At 36.7% G+C, this 20,897-nt stretch overlaps 1 protein-coding gene across 1 annotated transcript in view; it reads right to left on the bottom strand.

Moving 5' to 3' along the window:
• Positions 1-19,241, bottom strand: part of LOC142038449 (IQ domain-containing protein H-like) — a 53,150-nt gene extending 33,909 nt beyond the window's left edge. The window contains exons 1-6 of the mRNA XM_075043889.1: positions 19,064-19,241; positions 17,261-17,812; positions 16,564-16,630; positions 10,816-10,899; positions 8,277-8,452; positions 1,604-1,795 (exon numbers count right to left, since the gene is read on the bottom strand). Coding sequence (XP_074899990.1) covers positions 1,604-1,795; positions 8,277-8,452; positions 10,816-10,899; positions 16,564-16,630; positions 17,261-17,812; positions 19,064-19,150 — 1,158 coding nt within the window. The 5' untranslated portion in view covers positions 19,151-19,241. The remainder of the gene's footprint in view (positions 1-1,603; positions 1,796-8,276; positions 8,453-10,815; positions 10,900-16,563; positions 16,631-17,260; positions 17,813-19,063) is intronic.
• Positions 19,242-20,897: the final 1,656 nt, after the last annotated feature.

The following is a 20,897-nucleotide window of genomic DNA, read 5'->3' as shown; positions in this document are numbered from 1 at the left end:
GCCAAAGCCCACATTAATACTGGTCTGGATTTGTGGAAGCTTTCCTGCTGACTCTAGGAAATTAGATCAAATATGTTATTCTGTATGTATTTTCCAACTTCCAACAAATGTTTATGTTTAAGGGCTTCTAATGGGTTGATTCCTTGTTCCATCAAAGCTCAAGGTAAATGCACTATAAAAGGGAAACTAGAGACAGACAGTTATAACTACGTCCTTTATTCAGAGTCACGTAGCCATGAAAGAATTAAAAAGGCACAGAAACAGGAACACTAATACTAACACTAGGTAATACTACTTATACAGGGAATTAATACTAGCAAAGAACTAGACTTGATGAATCATGTTTTCTGCCCTGCTGATTCAGATGGTGGGAGCAGGGTCTGGGTATATTCTGCTAGCTCTATGTCCCAGAGAGCTCAGGGGCCAGATAATGCTTCCACTAGGGTAGCTCTCCAGTTCTCCACACTGTTTGACTTGCGCAGAGTGAGGGATCTTTAGGAGATCAGAGAAATTAGCCCTTTAGCTTCATATAATAAGCTCTGTTTTATAATGTGGAATAATTTTGTAGTTGTCAAATGCAACAGAATTGTAATCAGCACAATTTGAAATCTTAATATACAATATCATTCAATCAAACAAAAATTTTGAACCAGTTTTGATTGAATTAAAAAAAATCAAAAGAGCTATAATGAGTAGTTTATGTAAATTAAACAATTCTTTCTGGATACATTCCTTCTGGCTTTAAAACCATTACATTAGGAATGAATTTGGCACAATATACAGAAATATCAAATGCTTATTGAAATTAACACATTTAAATACCAATGAATATTTAAACTACAAATAGTTCTCTGAATGCCAGAACTAATGAAGTGTAGTTTCATATAGATTTTTCTGCCGTTGAAATGTATAATCTTACAACCTCTCTCAATTGTGGATTCTTAGGAATCTAGTAGTGCAAGAGTTCATGCTATACTGTTTCCCTCAGTTAAGTATCTACCTCTCCTTACCTAAACACCCACTGTAATGAAACATGCAGGAGTCTAACGGTCTTGGAGACCTCAAGTGTTCTGTCTTATACAGCTGAAAATGGCTAACAGGTTTAAAAGTTATTATTGAGGAAAAATGTACAGAAAAAATGATCCTTAGAAAGCCAGATTAAAAAGTAATCAGTTTGTATGTGGTTTCAAATTGATTAGTGTTGTTCAACTATATTAGTACACCACTTTGTTCCAATGATTCCAAGTTTCTATGTAGATATAAGGCTCTGCCGCTTATATACTTTCATTTATACATGTCCTCACTTTGAATAAAAAAACCACTAACATTTGCACATTATTGCATATGAATGAAGCATTATGACACCCAACTTATTCCACAGTTGGATGCCAGGTATTCATTTATATTTTGGGATCTTTAACTGCTTCATTTGAATTACTGTTGCCTATTGCTTTGTACAAGCTAGTCTGGACTCTGTAATATCAACTCTTACCAACGCCTTAAAATGAAAGCTCCAAGAAAAGATTTACTGTGAGGAAGAACCCCAGTGGACTATTAAGAAGCCATGACAACAAACAAGACACCCTGCTCCTTTGTTACTTACATGTGCCCACTTCTTACTCCATATCTCAGGGCTGTATCTCTGACGTTCCTTTTGAACCCAGTGGTAGCATTTCAAATGTAAGATAATGTCGCAATAGGCAGTGCCATTTCCTCCACATTCATCATTCACTTTAAACAACCAACGCTGCACTTCCATGTTGTCAATGATCAGCTGGCTGAGAACACTAATCATCTGTGGAGCAAGCAATGACACAAAGATATTTTGCACTATGATAATATTAAATTGTTCCTTGATTTAGACTTCCAGTTCTCATATTTGGACTTGAAATTTATTTTCTAACTATGGTTTCTGTTTCTTAGAGATGCTAGTGTTGCTACAGTTATATTGGAGACTTAGCAAAAGCAACCCTGAACATTTTTTGATGAAGAATCTGTGGCCTTCATCCTGTACTTGAGTCCACTTGGGCAGACTACCAAACAGCAACTGAGCACCTCTGGTGGTCAATGTATTCTGCAGAGAGGAATTTGCCTGTCCAGGCTTTCTTGTCCAATCAGGATCTTAGGTTTTGGATAATCAGTACAGCTCAATACATGTTTGTTACAGGGAATAACATGGGATGGACTACGCTATTTGCAAAATCTGAGAAACAGTTGTGCCAGATTCTAACACCAGCCTAACATCTGTGAAATTTTCCTACTGGAGAGTACATTATAAGGTTATAAATGTATGAAGGAGTTACCAGGCAGGCTTTATAAAAATGCTAATTATTTATTTGTGTATGTATGCAGATTTAAATGGCTTTAAAATGCCTTTTGCCCAGCTGGTGTAGGATGCAATTAACTTCTTAGAAACTGCAAATGCCTTTGAACCTGGTAAAAGTATTACCAGATCTTGTTGCATTGGCTAGAGCCTTCTACATTTTTACACAGTAATTTTGGGGGCTTTTGTTTATTTTTTTTACTGTTGACCTAAAATACAATTACATGTGTGTTCCGGATGCTGTTTGCGGCTTTTGAGAACCACATAAATGTGGTTTTCTTGATGACTCCCCTACAGTAATGGAAAGGATCAATAATGTTGTAAGGACTGTACCAATCATAAAGAATCATGTGCTATCTTTAAGTGAAAATTGAATTGTGCTTTAACATAGCGTCAACTTGCTTTGATTATTTAACCTAAAATGTCAGTATTTCATACAAGCAGACAACAGAAGTAGAACTTCTGTAACACTGTACTATTAATCAAAAGTATTAGATTCAGATAAATTATTTAACAATAAATCAGTTGTTTTTCAGATCATTGATTATACATTTATTTCATTTACTATAGAAGCTGCAATGTATTTGTGTAGCTTAGATTGTTTTCACTGTTAAAGGTGATTAATAAAAAGCAAAGCAATGTGAAAAGCCTCTCTAAGAAGTAGGAATACCTACAAACCATGGCACTGATTATTTTCCTGTATGAGATGTAGCACCACTATAAACATATTTTTAAAAAAATCAGTATGGATCATTCTTAGACATATCACTGCAAATTGCAAAATCAGCTTATAGAATGAAATACTGAGGCACTGAATGCAAAATAAACATATGTAAACTGAACACAGTACAGAACACTCTTGTGCCTTGTAATTTCAGTGTAGTAATATTTTGTTCTTTTCTTACTGGTCATGCTAACAAGATAGGTGAATTTACCAATGATAAGCCAGGTACAAGGTAAAACTCCAGTTGCAAATATGCTCAGTGAACCTCAATTTGAATAGGCTGACTTCCTAAGCAGAAGAAATTCTTCCTTCATCAAATACTTAGTTTCCCAGAAATCCCTGTTCTATTCGCGGTCAATGGTAAAACTCCTATTAATCTCATTGAGGCCATGACTTCATTCATGGAACAGCAACACAAACTGTTTGAAATAACTGGACCAAACACTCTTGTATATTCTCAAGAAAGACCATGAAGAATACCAGAACATTTGTATAATTTCCTGACTAGGATACAAATTGCATTTAATTGGTCAGATAGAACCAAAAAAGAAATCATATATGATTTAATCAAACCCAGTTAGGGTCTAATCAATTGAGTTGTTGCAATTGTACAAAGTTTGCATCCTATCAAGTGAAAACAGGCATCTGCATGTTAACACATCCCAGACCACGTCCTGCTTACCTGTTCATTGTTGTAGATGTCAGATGCTCCAGGAGGGGTTGGCACACAAGCACTGGCAAAAATTCGTTTACTTCCAGACTTGGTACTATAGACATGAGCCACTTCTGGCACCGAGCCTAGTATAGGCACATTTAGCATGTCAGCCACTGCTAAATCATCTTTGTGGGGAACCCCTCCAATAATGTAGGCATCTCTGCTCTGGATAAGAATTTTTATTCTTTCGATTGTCTTGGGACTGTACTTCAGCTGAGTGGCTAGGCACATGTGATGCTTCTGTATAAAGATAACATTATTCTTGTTAAAAGGTGTTCTTTTCTATTCCATGAACCTAATTTATAATGTTGCACACAATAAATACATTATTAATAGCAGGCTGGGTTATGACCTATCCTGTAGCTTAGCAGTTTAAATTGATAAAAGCTGTTGGGGTGAGGCTCCATAATCGTGCACATCTTTAGTGTGTTGGAAATGGGCTCACTGGGAATAGAACTAATTACTACACATCTGTATTTATTTGATCCATGCGGAATTATCCTTCTGTCAGTCGGCAGAGAGGCTGGTGGCCTTTGGATAATAGTGATTCATCTCAGCAACACTTCTGGCATGGTTTAACTCTAAAGCTCCTAAAAATCAATACAAAAATGAAGAAAAACCCCTATAGCAGGGAATGTATTTCACCATACAGTTCAGCAGTATTTTAAGTGATTCTCTGAGAATAAAACACTTTGATTTACAAAAGCTTTCACTGATCACATTAAATTACTGGGGATATACATTTCCATTACACAGTAGTTCTGATAGCTACTGTAAACGCAACTGCAGAGTACTCAAGGAGAGGGTAGTATTTTTGTTGTTGTTTAAAGTACAAGGGTTTCAACTTTTTGGAAGGAATTTTTAATTTCTTCCAAAAAAGATCTATTGCTGAACAAGCTGTTCATGACAGATGCTATAACCTCTAAATTTAAACTAAGAATATTAATCACGGCAGGTGAAACCTCAAAAATATTTGCTACAACATATACTATGCATGGTCTGCAGATAACCCAATTATCTTTCCAAAGATATAGAGGCGTGCTGAGGTTGAGACAGATAGGAATGGACATCATGCAGAAATAGTACAAGAGACATCCACTGTGATAGATTGCCATAAACAAATCATAATCGTAAGAAGAAAATCTTCACATTGAGATTTCATCTAATTTAGGCCCTAGTCAGGGAAGTATTCCTTTTCAGGATAGCATAAATACCAAATTTGCTAGGGATTTCTAGGACTGGAGAACCCAGAATATTTTCCTTCAAAGTCCTGGATGCTCCTTCACAGGAACTGAAGTATAAATCCTGATTCCAATACTTGGATGGGGACGATGGTGGAAAAGGAGATGTGGGAGCCCATGGCAGTGGACAAAAGCAATCCCCTTTTGCCAGTTCCTCAGCGCTTTCTCATACCAAACACATGGCTCCAAAAAGTGCCCAAGTGTCTCTGTAGAGGAGTCAGACATACTGTAAGGACAGTGAGGATATAAGTCAAAGAAATGAGATACTCTTCAAAGTTCTGGCAGGAAAAAGGGAGTCACAGAATTATAAGGGCAAAAAGAGCAACAAACATGTTTCCCGAAGTCTTTTTCCTTCCATCAGTTTTAAAACCGAGACTCTTAATGTTCTGATTCATTTGTTTCCTTTCTCCTGAGCACTGGTATAAAAGCAGGGAGATGGCCCATTCTGTTGGTCTCATGGCAGAGTTCTGCCATGTAGAGAACAGGATCAATTTCCAGCCCCGGTCACTTGCTCCCTGGGGACACGAGTGGTGATGTAGGGATGAGATTTGCTTTGTGTCTCTCAATAATGGATTTTACAGTTAATTAAGGAGTGCAGGAAACAGGCTGTAAAATCTAGTTCATTCCTGCTTTGAGAGTGGTATAGCCGCCATGATATATAGTAGTGTGAGTGAAAGCAGGTAAAAGCAGGAGAACAGAGGAATCCTCCAAATTCCAGCAGGTCTGCACAGAAGAGTGGTTAGGAGGTTAACCAAAGGGCTAGTTCCTGGTTCTCAAGCCTGTTGTTTTTTTTCTTTTAAACTTCTCAAGATCAGAGAAGATGACCTTGGCATCAGCCTCACCATGATGAGCAAAGCTACCGCTACACTGTTTTGATACGCTACTAGCTGAGAATCAGCATAGTGTAACCCTTTGTTGGAAATGTTTCTCATGGCACCTGGATGCACTGGGTCACAAGAGGTCATTCTAATAGCTAGCAAATGCCTAAGGACAACGGTATATGGACACCCTTTCCTCACAGTCTCTCTCTGCCTCCCATCTGCAGATGCCAAGGAGCACAGAGTTATCTGTGTCTGGGTGTCTTTTCCACAGATTTTCCTCCCATCCAGTTTCATCAAAACAATTAGGAAACTGGCCAAAGCTGATTTGTGCTTCTATAATTGCTCAAAGGAGCCTGCTAAGGTGGCCTTCAAGCCATACTTTCATATATTAGGAATAAATTTAGATACATTAGGTACAACAAAAGCTTTTTATTAAATAACCCAGAAGAAATATCCTTAAAAAGAACCTTACACAGACAAAATGACAGCTAAATCCACGGTCACTGAAGCCAGTGGATGACTACGATCAGTTATGAGTACACATTCTTCTCTACACAAAAGATACATTTCTTGGACACATTAGTTAATAGATGGTAAAGAACACATGCTTAATGAAAACAAGGTAGTTTGAGGACTTTTGCATGTAAACAGGTGCACCACACTGAACAGCCAAGGGTATACCTCAACCTGGTATCACGTGAAACCCGTGATTGCCCATTCTTTCTGATGGCACTTGGCACTAATACACTTCCCAGCATTCCACAACTGTGTGAGCAGCATGATCCATAGCCATGAAAGAACCATGTAGCCCTTGTAACTAAGGTAGTTCCCTACATCAGAGCATGTAACTTCTCCCAGTAAATCATAGCTGCATAATAAATTTTCACAAAGCTGTTTGCTCTTCACCTGGAAAAGGAACTTTGTTTGGAATATTTCAACAGAAATGGGAAGAGTGAAGGCTATACACAAGAGATGCATGCCTGAAAACAACCTGCTTTTACATTGAAACTACTTCAGCCAAATCACCATGACCAAAATTGTCCATGAAAGACATTTTCCATTCCTGGACAGCCTGTCCATGTTTAGCAGCACCTTTTATCCATAATATGATGTGGTTTAGATTTTTTTTTAGCATGTTTTATGTAGAAGGCTTCTTAAAGCTTCCAATATTTGGTAGTTAATACTGGAAAAATAAGCCAGTAGCCAGAGAAAAACCAGCTACAATTGTCAAAGAGCAATTTAAAAATTAAAAATACATCACTGGTATTTATCAAGGATTTACCATCCCAATAATTTCACTTTACAAGGTGAAGGCCCAACACAGGCAGCTGTGATTCTTGTAGGTTTCCAGTATTCAGATAAAAGGATGATACTAAAGAAAAGCCAGCTCCTAAAAACTCAAATATAATCTTGATGCTTTTCTCCAACTTCAGAGAAAACAGAACACATTCATACCTACAGAATTCATTTTAACTACAGCAAAACTATCAGAAAGCTCTGACTCGGGGGTCTCTCCCTACACAGCAAAAGAGCTAAGCACTTTTCTCACATAGGTGCTTTCAGACTAGTTCAACAGAAAAGGATTCATAGATATATAAAAGTGTTTTGCTGAACAGTATGCTACTATAGAACTACATTTGAAACCCAACACATTTATAAACATAAAAAGCGTCTTTACCTTCTGAAACAATCAGTTTAAATCAGTACATGGTATAACCAATATTTGTTCAACACAATAACTAGAAGAGGGTTATTAATATATATTGAAAACAGGAGCAGGGCTTCAAACATAGAACCTACAGATATAAATGTACCACAAAGTTTCATAAAAATCAAATCTCAGCCAAGACACTGTGGACTTAAAATTTACAATATAAAATTATTCTCCACTGTAAAGAGTCTTCACTACCCTACAGCATTTTCAGAAACACTGTACATAGTGTACATTAATTAAGGTCTCTTTTTAGACCATATTTTAGCACATGGATTTAAAACTGACTTGACAGGTTTGGAACTAATATTTCTGTATTACCCAACCTAAGTTGTTTTAAGTTCTGTTCTTTAAGAAGCTCTGCATTGGACTTAATTGCAAGAAGCACTACGAACATATGAATGATTGAATGCTGGGCTACTCAGAGATAAAGTTTGAGTAATAAGAATGGTTTATTGCTACGATTTGCTCAGAGATATAAATCTATCAAGTTCCCAGTCCCAAGCATATAGTAAGAAGGGACAGTGATCTACAAATAGCCAATATAGGACTATCTCAACTAAGTCTATAAAACTAAACCAGGATATTTATTTCCAATGCTCTAACTAGTAGTCTAATCAGTAAAGCCCTTAAACTTGCAATAATATTTCACTGATGTGTACCAGAGCGTTACAAGTTATAAAATTTCCAATTTAATTTTACTGCATCCCTCAAGCTGTAGTAATTAGAAGACAAACTCACAGGGAAGCTGTTTATAGCTTCAGGGGTGAGAATTTTGAACCTGTCCTGCAGGTCACCCATGTCCTCAGGGTTCCCAGATCTAACAGCTGCCTGCAGACCCAGGAGTTTATTGTAATACTGCAGTAACTCCTCACTCAGATGAAGGGGGCAGATGTAGATGACGTCCACGTTGGCATCTAAAACAAAGGGGCACAATATTCATTACTGGAAGAAAGGTAGACTCCATTCAGAACAGTAATCTGATAATTCCTGATCATGTGCTAACAAACAGCTTCCCTAAAAGAGCACTGGAAATAAAAATGAGATCTGTAATTCCCAAATCTTAGTGGTTTAAACTGCTTTTCTGTGCTTCAGCATTTCTCTGAAGACAGGTCAGTAACCCAAAGAAATAGCTAGTTTTCAGAATTCAATCTGCAGAACATATTGGGGGCAGAATTTTGAAAGTGTTGCAGGGGGATTTATATGCGCGACTCACATTAACATCAATGGGAATTGCGCACTGCTTTAAAAATATATCCCATTAACTTCAGTAAATTATAAAACTGAGCTATTAAGTTTAGAAAGCTGATGAAATTGCAATTTCATACGCTGCCTGGATTTTGCATGGCCTGTTCCTATTCTTGTCCTGTCCACATAAAAGCTCACGGTAGGATACCATTAATAACTATTGCTGAGCATGTGAGTGTGCAGATTAGCTAGTTAAATACCACAGTGTGAAAATCTGTTTTTCTGCATGTAGAACAACTTGAGCTGAGAGACAGTGTATACACAAACACTTAGAGGTGAGAAAGTGAAAGTCTTCAATATATGCCGTTTTGGAAAATTTTAACTACTTGGCTTTTATAAAATATTAATGTTAATAGATGAGCTAATGAATTAATGGCCCTTGCAACATCAATAGAATACACTGCCAAAAAGCACTCATAGATTTTGATTCAACTCCTGCTGAAATTAGTAGGAAGTCTTCCATTGTCTTTACTGGGTGCAGGAACAAGAGCCTGGAAAGTGCCAGGGACAACTGCTATTACATGTGAATGAATCAGAAGCAAAGCAAGTGTTGGACTAAGGAAACCCTGAGCCTAATGTTATAGAGGAATAAGATATCCCATTCACTCACTTTGTTGTGCCATACTGCTGCAGGCAAACAACCCACATTAAAAATGTAAGGCCAGAATCTCAACTGAAGCATTAAAGCAGTACAGCATCCAACAATCAGTCCTCTATCTGAAGCCCCGACAGAGCCTTTATATAATACAGTTCATTACCATATAACTTTTAAAAATAATTAAAAGAACAGTTCACTAGAACTGTTAGTCAATACTCTATTGCTTTTAGACATTTACTCAGACTTGCAAAATGAGCCTGAGAATTTACCAGCTAGGGTACAAAAAGATTACTTGCAATGTCGGTTGTAATGCTGAATGGACTGCACTGTCAAAAACTGACAAACTCAAGTGAATTTGTTGAGTAAAATGCTGCAACATATTTTACTACTCTTAGCACTGCCCTATAAAGAGATACACAAGTTTCCTTTGGACACAGTGGGGCTCCAGAGACAGATTAACTCAGAGGAGGTCACAACAAGCAAGGAAATCCTCTGGTATTCTAAAGAAAAAGAAAACCAATACTGTAAATATCAATGCTCTTCGGCCAGGCACAGGTAAAGCATCTGATCTAGTTAATAATTTAGTTAATATTTAACTAGCTTGTATCTTACTCATGGTCTGTTTTACATTTTACAGCAGAACCAATCTTCATGTTCACAGATTTTAAAATGAGAAAGAATGCCTGTTAAATGTGTTGACTTTGTCCCTTTAAGTTTCTAACTATCATTTTAGAGACAAAAAATATCTATGTTAAAAAAATAAAACTGTACTGTGGAAAACCAATATTCGTGCCTAGATAATATATAAAGGCAATTACATTATTATTTTAGGCAACTGTAAATTTCTGGATCTAATATATTTTTGTTACAAACTTACTAAATGGCATTTATAAAATAATAATGATACTGAAATATACATGAATCATGTAAAGTATGTCATTCCAGGGAGCCAATGAAGTTGGTCACTGACAAATAATATTCTTCACTGCTTTGCTTAAAAGAGGACTGTCATTCTAGGAAAAACTTTTAAATGTATGTCTTTTGCCTCATTTGCTAATTTAAAAAAGATTGGTTTAAATAAGGGCTTGCTCTTTTCTAGCACATCTTTCTCTCTGTATGAGCCTGAATGAACACTAGCAGAATTAGCTACCTAATTTTGTAGAACACTAAACACTTTTGATTGTTTGTGGTGCTCAGCATGCCACAGGATGAAGCTGCTTTACCTTAGCACGGAGTTGGAAAGAATCAGCATGTTTTTCTTATGAATAAAGTGGACAGAAGCAAACGCCATAGCAGATAAATCACTTTTGATCTTACATGTTCTCTATATTTAACATTAATACAAAAAGAAAGTCCTCATCAGTCATTCTCTTTTACTCACAATTATGGGCAAATAATGATCAAAAAATAGGCAGCCAACAGCTCATAACATACCCAGTATGTCACACAGCCTTCCCATCTGCATATTCTGTTGGAGAGCAAGATCAGGAATATGGTCACGGATGCATTGGGAATATCCTGGAAAACAAGTAAAACCCCCCCCAAACTGTATTCAGAAAACCCCTGGTACATATTCAAAAGAAATCAGACTTTTGGATTAAAAAAAGCTGTAATAGAAGTATTTCAAATCCCAAACATGGTCTAGCACTAATTGCATCATCTTTATGAATTTACTTTTATTAGTGAACAGATGTAACATCATGTTTTTATGTCATGAGATTTTAAATACAGACCTAAATGTTACAGACCTATAGAGCTTTATAAACATGTAGACTGAGTATATTCTTTGGGTCTTCTATGTTGCTGGATTATTTTTTTTAAGCACTGAAAAAAAAATGACACCATCATTAAGCAAGAATCCTGGTACATTTTGTCCTTCTCACAGATAAAACACAAAAACCCCACTTCATTAAGGAGATGTCTCAGTGATACCTGATCACTTTGTTGCAGACGATGAATGAGTGGCAGCCTGTCTGAGCTTGGATTATCTATCTGGAGGTGAGACTCCCCACTGATTGCATACTCACATTCAAAAACACTGCAGTAAATGACATGACCACTGTAACTATAATCTCTAAGCCTGTAATTTCTAAATTCAGCTAATTCTAAATTAATCAGTGTGTATATACACACACACAACCACACAATGTGAGTTGCTAGTGGCAGTAGCTGTAATTGAATCAATAAGGAAGTTAAGCCTAATATTCAGTGTTTGGCATAAAATCTTGACTGATCTAGTGACAAGTTCCTTACAATACTTCCATATATCTGCACATGACCAATCATCTGAAACTTAGGAAAAACTTAGTTTGACTAAAATCTGCTCAATATTTCAGTGCTTTCATTTTGGAAGATAGTAATAGTGGATCTTCCAGGCAAATTACAAGGACAATTATTACAAGTAATCAGCATTCTAAGGTGCTGTGGCAATGACACTTTGCACACAGGAAAGCAGAACATAATAAAATACAGAGAAATGGAATTCACCAGTTCCATTTTTAGTAATTTCTTGTAAAACTTACATATTGTAGTTAGCACAATGGTACCAGGCACCTGCAGAACTACATCAATGTAAAAGATACTGATCTTTTTTCCACTCTAATATTAAACTACAGTAATTTGAAAAAGCTTGCTCTGATTACTTAAACTTTAGTCTCAAGGCTTCATTTTGTTCTCTCAGGTGGGGACCAATTTTAAGCCACTAACAATGCTGCCTTAACAATTTCAAAACATTTATATTTCAGATGTAGAAAGTAGCTGATTTCCCTACACTAAACTGTCCTCTTGAAAACACATTTGTTTTTAAGAACTAAACCTGGGCAGAAAAATAACATGCAAATATCACTTGGAAAATCAGTAATTATTTGAAAGGAATAATAGTTAAAGTAGCAATTGAACAAAAGTTAAAACTTGCGCGTTGCTATGGTTCTGCAGATACACTATAGCATTATACCAACTACCACATGTGCTTTTCTTAGATATGTTAATAAAACTTATTAATCACAATACATTAGCTTCCACTGACATGGCCCCGTTAGATTTAATGAGAGGAATATTCACTCCTTGTGAATCATTCACCTTCCAATGGACATTATGAACCACATTAATCCTCACACCTGATACATTTTGAAGACTCTGTCCTTACATGGCTGGTCATCTGACAATGCTTATTAAAGGCAGAGGCTTAGTATTCCTTTCCTTGTAGTTTAAACAAAATTCCACCCAAATGAATTACATATACTGTGATCATAGTCTACATGTTCCAGTACAACTCTAACATGCACCATCATTTCTGTTTTGTTACCTGTGCCATCATTTCTGTTTTGTTATGTACAGCTGGTTTACGTATCGGTAGCATTTTGTGCCACAGCATTTGGTCTCAAATGCATTAAATATTTCAGATAAATTTGCATTCGCCAGAAGCCAAAGATCCTATTTTGACTGAAAGAACCACTACTTTAGTTGATCTATTAGTTGCAATCTGGGTAAGTTAAACTCCAAATGGTGTCTGAAAATAGCAGTGTTGACAAAAGCTGGAGGTGGCAGAGCACTCGAGGATGTGGTTGTTCATTTGCACAAGGGATCAGTGCATCATGGCACCCCACTGGTGGAGCTGGTCTGCAGGAGGGTTGACCTTGCAAAGTGAGAACTAAGAATTTTGATTACTCAGTTCAGTGGCACTGAAAGGACACTGAGGGCCTTCCTCCTTCATGCGAGTTTTATGGTAGCGTATGGCACAATGACTTCAGTGGAATGCTCCCAGTTCACACAGAGGGAAGTGTAGGGAGAGTTATAAAAGTACTAGGGGTGTATGAATTAATGGTAAAGGGCCTGCTTTCACCTCCCCTTTCAACCTCAGCCATGACCTACTGCCCTTTAACTGCCATTTTCTTAATAAATTTTGCTCATCTCAAAGCGTCTTCTCTCAACAAAGAATCCACAATACTTTTCAAACTTGCTTTGGAAAAAGAAGTAGCAGTACAGAGTAGGGGGGGACATGACATGACAGTTTAAGAAACCATGGGGTGATGCCTTCCAAGGGGAAGGAGGAAAACAAGCTATCTAAGATTCAGCCACCCTGTACTTTTGAGTGCTTGGGACAGGTCTAATGAATAATACCTAACTTTTCTCACTATACTTGGCACACCTACTGTTCAACTGAAACTGCTTTTAAAAAGGATTCATGTAACACACAAGAGGAAGCTTTGAGATATATATATATAGAGAGAGAGAGATACAGTAGCTTATATAAGGTGACAAATTTTATTTATTGTAAATGTAATTATTCAGGTAGAAAGATTGATTGATCATTTGAAAAACAGTTGAATGAAAAAAGAAACAGTATTTGAACCCCAAATATTGCAGAAGTGTATTCATCCATTAGAGTGTGGGAGTAAATCAGATTGGAAAGTTCAAATTCATTTTTCCTAACACTAGCTGACAAAAATGCTAAACAATCTTTAAACAATGGAATCTACTTCCTTTTTTTAGCTCTACTAGAAATCCAAAGTTTTTGTTTTGGTGAAATAAATGGAAACATTTGTTCCTCACAGCAGTATAATTTAAGCCCTTCACTATCCCTTTTCCTGGATTATTTCCAGATACTTGACATGAATCTGAAACTGTTGTGAAAATGTAGACTGCTGAGAAATTCACAGTTACGACTCTATCTCCATTTACTGGAATTCCACTTGCATGGGAAGAAAAATCAGACTCTGATTTGCCCTAAATGCTGAAGTCAAGGAAATGTGAGTAGAGAATTTCAGGCTCTATTTTTGATTTACAAAACTGAACAGGGAAACCACTAAGAGTGTATCATCAAAATTCTGTCTCTTGGTGTTTATCTGCTCTGTCCCAGTCCTTGTAGTTTAGAGACATTTTTAGGATTACCCAGACTCAGGCCTTAAAAAAAAATCCTGCTGAAATCAGCTGTCATTTTGCATAGTTAGTCCTCTTAGACTGAAACAAATACTACTTGTTTAAATTGTCCAGCTTCCTAGAAGTCTACTCAAACAGACTTCTTAATTGTAACATTCCATAAGGCTAACAAAAAGAAGGCAAAATAGTTCAGTGTATTTAGCTGTTCTTTTTCAAAACAAATATTGTATGACATGGCAGATCAAAAGCATAACTGGAAGATGCCTGAGAACAAACTACACAATGGTATGAGCTGGAAATGTTCCAGTAATGGGCCCAAAATTTTACAAATGTTTTTTAAAATGACAAACATGAAGGAGCAGAATAATAAAACATTTAAAATTATTTCTATTCTTACATTTAAAAGGTTTTTAGTTTACAGACTTCATGTTTTCATCTTTTAAATTTTAAATATAAGCTATTCTTAAAATTGTATAAAACCAAATGTGGCCAATTTCTTAGTCATTTTATGCTGATGTTTCTCAAAACTAGTTCAATCTTAACATTTCAAAAGAAAAAAAATGCCATGTATTTACATTACATTTTAATAAGCTAAATACTTATCATGATTTAATTCACATAAAAACCCTATGGAACTCTACCAGAACTCTCAATATAGTCAATGCACTTAGTAAAAACAAGCATAAATAACTTTTTCAAACAGCACTTTCAAATCCCTCCTTTGGAGGGCATAATATATTTTTCCATGCCCTACTTAAATAGGCTTCCTAATTTTCTAAGAAAACATCTGCACTCAAACTATCTTTACTACTTACTTTCATCCTCATTAAGGGAAAATTTCCACTTGAATACTGCAGCCTCCTATGCATGCATATACAAATTCCTGTACTTACAGCAGAATGTTGTATAAAGTGTGTTACAGAATCAGGGCCTGGGCTCCAGGTGAAGTGCTAAATGAAGTGGAATTCCCTAGAGTTTTAGAATTTACTTAAGAGGTTGAAATAATTTTAAAACTTTTATAAATACCACTGCATGCTACAAATCCTTCAGAGGAACAGGGACATAATGATTAATTTTTTTTATGTTAGCCTGTTTTGATTATACTGAGATTTTTTTAATACAACTTTGAAAGCATCTGTTGTGCAACAACTCTGCTGACTGTTGAATTCACACACCTAATTAATAATTGCTTTTTCCTGTATAAATGCTCTCCTTCACATTTTTACCCAGTTTAGAACACTGGAATGTATAAATTATTTTTAAATGATCCTGCTTTAACACAGGATTTGGTCACATGATTTAACCTAGCATATTCACATGAGGCTTTAAGACAGAGGTGTAATTAAAAACAGTTGTTCATCAAATGTATATTTATGTTAAACATAGTGAGCAGAATCATGAAATAAAGGCTATCTGGGCTCCAAAATTGAGAGCTTAAAACTTATTTACAGTCTTCATTAATTCAGGTCTTAACCAATTCACTTTACCAAATCCTGAATATCTCAGGTCAATTAATTTGCTATGTAAGTACAAATTATAAATGAAGTTACAAGCATTTTGACAGGATTTCATGTTTTAAGAGATTATCAGTGCATTTTAGAAATTCCCAGGAAATCATATTCTGTAATTTCTGAACACCTACACTTTGCCATTGCATTGTAGAAAACAGCTTTTAAGCTCCCCAATTCATAAATGTAATTAAATAATTACATTAGTGCTAATTAACATGAAACTGCAGATTATTTAAGCGCAAAAAACACTATTCAACTTCTTAATTATTCTTGTTCACACAGCATTTCCTTTTGCTCAGGCGCCCTAGGTGCAAATAAAGCATCCCATCTGCTCGTAATTAGAACTAAATAATTTCAGAGAATGTAGCTTATCATTTTGACTGCACATTTGATTAAAAACAGTGTACAAGCAATATCCTGGCTTATTGCTGTAACAGCAACAACACACACAGGCCCATGTTTTCCTATCATTAAAGAAGACTGAAAACATTATCTGTTATTTCAGGGGGAAAAATACAACTTTTTAGTTCATTTCATACAGATGAAAGCAAATTACAGCAAATCACCTCTCCACTGAATAGCGGCCCCCACATAATGACTTTATTTGCTTAATCCCCAAATTAAACGCCGTTTCGAGCGAAGGCCCTGTGTTATTACTCTCATCATGTCGAGAACATTTTCCTGCCGAGACCAATTTGAATAAAACAAGGGGCCTTCCTTGAACTCAATCAAGGAGTCATAATGTGGTGGGTAATAGAGGTTGCTGATAGATTTGCAGGCAAAAGTGTTATACCTAATGATGGGATATGGATAATAGTCCTCCTGGAGGTCCTGATGCGATTCCAGTTGGCTGCCAGATGCTAAAAATCAAGAAGAGCATTGATCAGTGACAGGAAGCGGTAGTGGATTCATCTAGTCAAACTTCAGCTGTTTTTCCACTGTACAGTTAAGCCAGGCATAAATTATATTAATTGATTTAATTACATACTTAAAACATCTTCCCCAATTAATTTAATTAGGTGGCTACATGAAGCTACTGGCAGGGGAAGATTAGAGGCTGCTCACTTAATTAACAGAATATGAATGAAAAAAAAGAAAGCAAACATAAATGAAATTGTGAGCACTAATTAAGAGGCTGTCTGCAAACTTAAATACTTTCTGACAAAGTGGTGACAGGAATGTAGACAAGAGAGGGATTTTTTTTCAGCAAATTAAGTGCCACAAGGTATATATAAGGAACTAAGGTAATGCAGTTAAAACATTGATTTTCTGACACAACTACTGAAGTCAAAGTGAAGGGACATTTTCAATAGAAACACTGCAACAGATTTTGCAGCCACAAAGGCTGAATCGCTGATGAAGGATGAAATATGATACTCGGACAAGTGTATGGTTAAAGGGGAAAAAAATGGAAACAGCTTATTGCAATCACTGAAGCAAGAGATGTTTAGAAAAGAAGTGCTGCCGTAACAGCTGGTAGCACTGCACACCTTGGCCCTGATGTAAAAATTCTCCAGGTGTCTCTGACGTGATTCCTTCAGGGTCTTTTTCACACGTGCCATGTGATTATGCAAGAGCCAAGAAATGGCGATCACACCTGATGCCCACTGCTGCTGCCTGAAATGGACGTAGGTTTTTCTGGCCTGATAACATCGCCATGTTGCTTGGATCTTTGTAGCGGCCATTTTGGTACCCCCTTGGCCTTTGTATCTTTGGCCAGGTCGATTTAAGATCTTTTCCACAGTTGATTGATTCTTTATCACTGACAGAATGTCACTTTTGGTGGGATTCTCAGTAAGCTCAAAGTCTGATGCAACTTCCACCAACTTTTTACTGTTTATCTTAGCCAATGGTACAGCATAGTCCTTGAGAAGCTTTTCTGTATGTTCCAAAAAAAAGACAATGCTCCCCCAAGATAAACAATAATGTTGCTTGAATGCAAGAAAGCCTGGAGCTTTCTGGTCTATTGTGCCATGGTAAACAACAATGTCACAATCAAAGCATGGATCCTGTAAGGACTGACGTGGAGACATTTGCAGGGGCTGTGGGAAGAGAATAACCACATATTAAGAGTAATTGCCATTGATCGTAAATGAGTGGTCAAGACACACTACTGTATTTCTATTTACAACTTAACTGTGGGAATTTATGCATCTGAAATACACTTATACTGATTTATACATCATAATCACAAAGTCTAGCCCAGCTTCACCATAAAACCCATTGCCACACAAGGACCTCAGAGGTCACGCAAGGTTATGAGCATTTTTACGGCAATACATTAATTGTACAGAGGAACTATGTCTGATTTACCAAATACAAAAATTAAGCTCTACAGTGATTCACTGAACTACAATAGCATTCTTCCACCGAGACTGCCTCCACCTATCCCAGGAGAATGGGTAACATCCTGCACACAGGGTAAAACTTGGAACAGAAATGTTCCTGCCTCTTAACAGAACTCCAAATCTACTGGCAACTTTAGCCAGCAACTCATTAGCTCTGATTTTCAATCTAAAGTGCACTATTTTCAAACTATTTTTAGGGAACTATTTTTATTTATGTTAACAACTCATTGATCTCCATTTCTCAAGTTTGCTTTATCTCTGATTTTCAGATCTCCTCTTTCATTTTCAGATGTCCTCAATGGCACAAAAGTCAAGAAGTCTGGAAAGATCAAGCAAAACTCCAGACAGTTTGCTACGGAACACAATAGTTAGCTGTAAAAAGAAAGAAATGTCCCTTTTGCATGGGGATCAAGAACAATCAGCAAGCATTAAGCAGTCAAGGTCAAACTCCCCTATAGTCTTCTGTAAATATAAAGGGAAACACTACATTTGCTTAACTGCAGTGAGGGAGATTTAGATGAGACATTAAAAAACTCTTTTATAAGAGTAAAGATAGTTAGTTAAGCACTGGAACAGATGGCCTAGGGAGACTGTGGAGTTGCTATCACCAAGTTTTCAGAACAGGTTAGAAAAACATCTGTCTGCTATATTACAGGTACAGGTAATTCTGCCTGGAGGTCTAGATAACCTCGTAACATCCTTTCTAGACTTATTTTCTAAGATTCTGTGAAAAAACCAGACAAATTTAAGTAGAAGACTTGAGAAAGTAGAAACTGACAATATATCAAGTATTTCCTATTTTACTTCAATACTCACTATTTACTGGATTTGGTTCAAACCCTCCTGTACTAATTCAGTGATATACAGTCACTTCCTAAACCATCTCTGGTGAAGACAGTATTAAAAAGATGAATAAAAACCTCATTATCCTCACTGTCTAAATACCTGTGTCTGAGACAGAATCTGTAGCTCAGATTCCAACTGTTGAGCTGGACACGTCCACACCGGCTTTGACTTCCTTGCTGAAACCATGGAGCTGCTGGGTGGAAGTGGTGCGATGTTACCTTTACTAGAGGAATATGCGCCATAAATTGCTTCCTTTGAGTTTGGGAAGGCGGTGGTGCCTGTATTCTCAGGGTCCACCCTACTACTAATCTCTCCTGTACCAAAGAAAAAAAATTGATCGCAGGTTTCATTGTTAGAAGTGCAACAACAGCATCAAATTGATACTCTACCACCTACCATTAGGTACTGGCATGCTCCAGTTTGCTCTCATGTCCAAGTGGGTTGCAATTTTCAGTTTTAATCTATAATGTTCTAAAGTTTGTAGTATGCCAGCCAACAGTATACCCAGGATAACAATGTCAAAATATTAGCACTTATACTCCAGGTTATTCCATATATAATTTCAGTTTTCAACCACCCCTTTTCATTAGGAGAACTTTTCAAATTTATGGGATTGCTAGTGAGTCCACTGCTCATTTTGTTTACATTCCTTTCCATACTGATCTTACATGCCACAAGCAGCTGTAGCAACAACAGTTTTGAGTACACTCTGTGGTAGATCAGAATCCCATTGCCCAGAGTATATTCACTTATCAGGAGACATTCATATAATCACCCTAGCAAAACAGATGCTTGATCAGCTTTCTAAGTCATGACTTACAGTAACATTGGCTTTACACTAATGCCAATACTCAGATCTTCAGATGCAGGTGCTTAGAATTTGAAACATACAGGTAGGAACCTACCAGGATCTCAGAAATGAACAAGGACCAAATCCTTACAGGAATTAAGAAATCTGGGTCCCATTCAGTTGCAAGACACAGGATACTCACATACATCTTTATGCGCTTAGTATTCTTAAGAATTTGAGTGAGTGCTCATTAGACAGCTGTTCCCTTGTGAGGTAAAACAAGGGCCTGAAAGTGAAGTTGGAGATGCAACTGATGGTTGTTATCAATCCTTTGTACTCACCTACAGCTGATTTCTTGTGCTGCCTGTGCAATTCATGGAAAGGTGCTGCTTTGGATACAACAGGAGGTGTCTGGAGAGTTATCTTTGCTGCTGGAGGGACAAGCCTTTGCTCAGTTAGGCTCAGAACACCTACAAGAAGATGACATTACTGAACAATTCATACCTACTCCAGCTATGAAAGAAAAAAGTAGCAATAAAGTAGTAGCAATAAAGTAGTAGCAATAAAGAAAGAATTAAACAAAGGCAGACCCAAGTTCTTCCTATTCCAAATCAAAACTAGAAATGCAGCGGTTTTCTTTTATTTCAAGATTCATATCTTTCAATATTCAGTATTTTACCTTCAAGGAAGGTGAGCTTTGCCTATAAAAATTGACAAACACATGAAAGATATTGTAACGCTGCTGATTCTGAAAAGGAATTATATGCTTGTACAATGGCAAATTAATATGCAGAATGGATAAGAATTAACTCTTGTAAATGTAATGTAATCATGTAATCATGAATATGGACTGATTGCTAAAATAGTCCAAGTGCAGGTCTCATTAAGATTGAATGATTAATAACCAGATGTTAATCATGACCGTTTATTTTGACCATGTTATTTAGTCATATAAGAACCCTCCATCACACGCAATTCTTCTTTCCAGTAGCAACTGAACTCTGTGAATTACAATATAACTGACTCAGGGAGGATGATGCTCAACATAACATATGCTATGTCCTAGGTTAGCTACCACACGGAATAAGTACTCTGAAGGTGATCTCTACCCATTTGTCCTGGTTTCAGCTGGCATAGAGTTAA

The sequence above is a fragment of the Buteo buteo genome, chromosome 13, assembly GCF_964188355.1.
Source record: "Buteo buteo chromosome 13, bButBut1.hap1.1, whole genome shotgun sequence".
NCBI lineage: Eukaryota > Metazoa > Chordata > Aves > Accipitriformes > Accipitridae > Buteo > Buteo buteo.
This window is presented reverse-complemented; position numbering and strand designations above follow the sequence as displayed.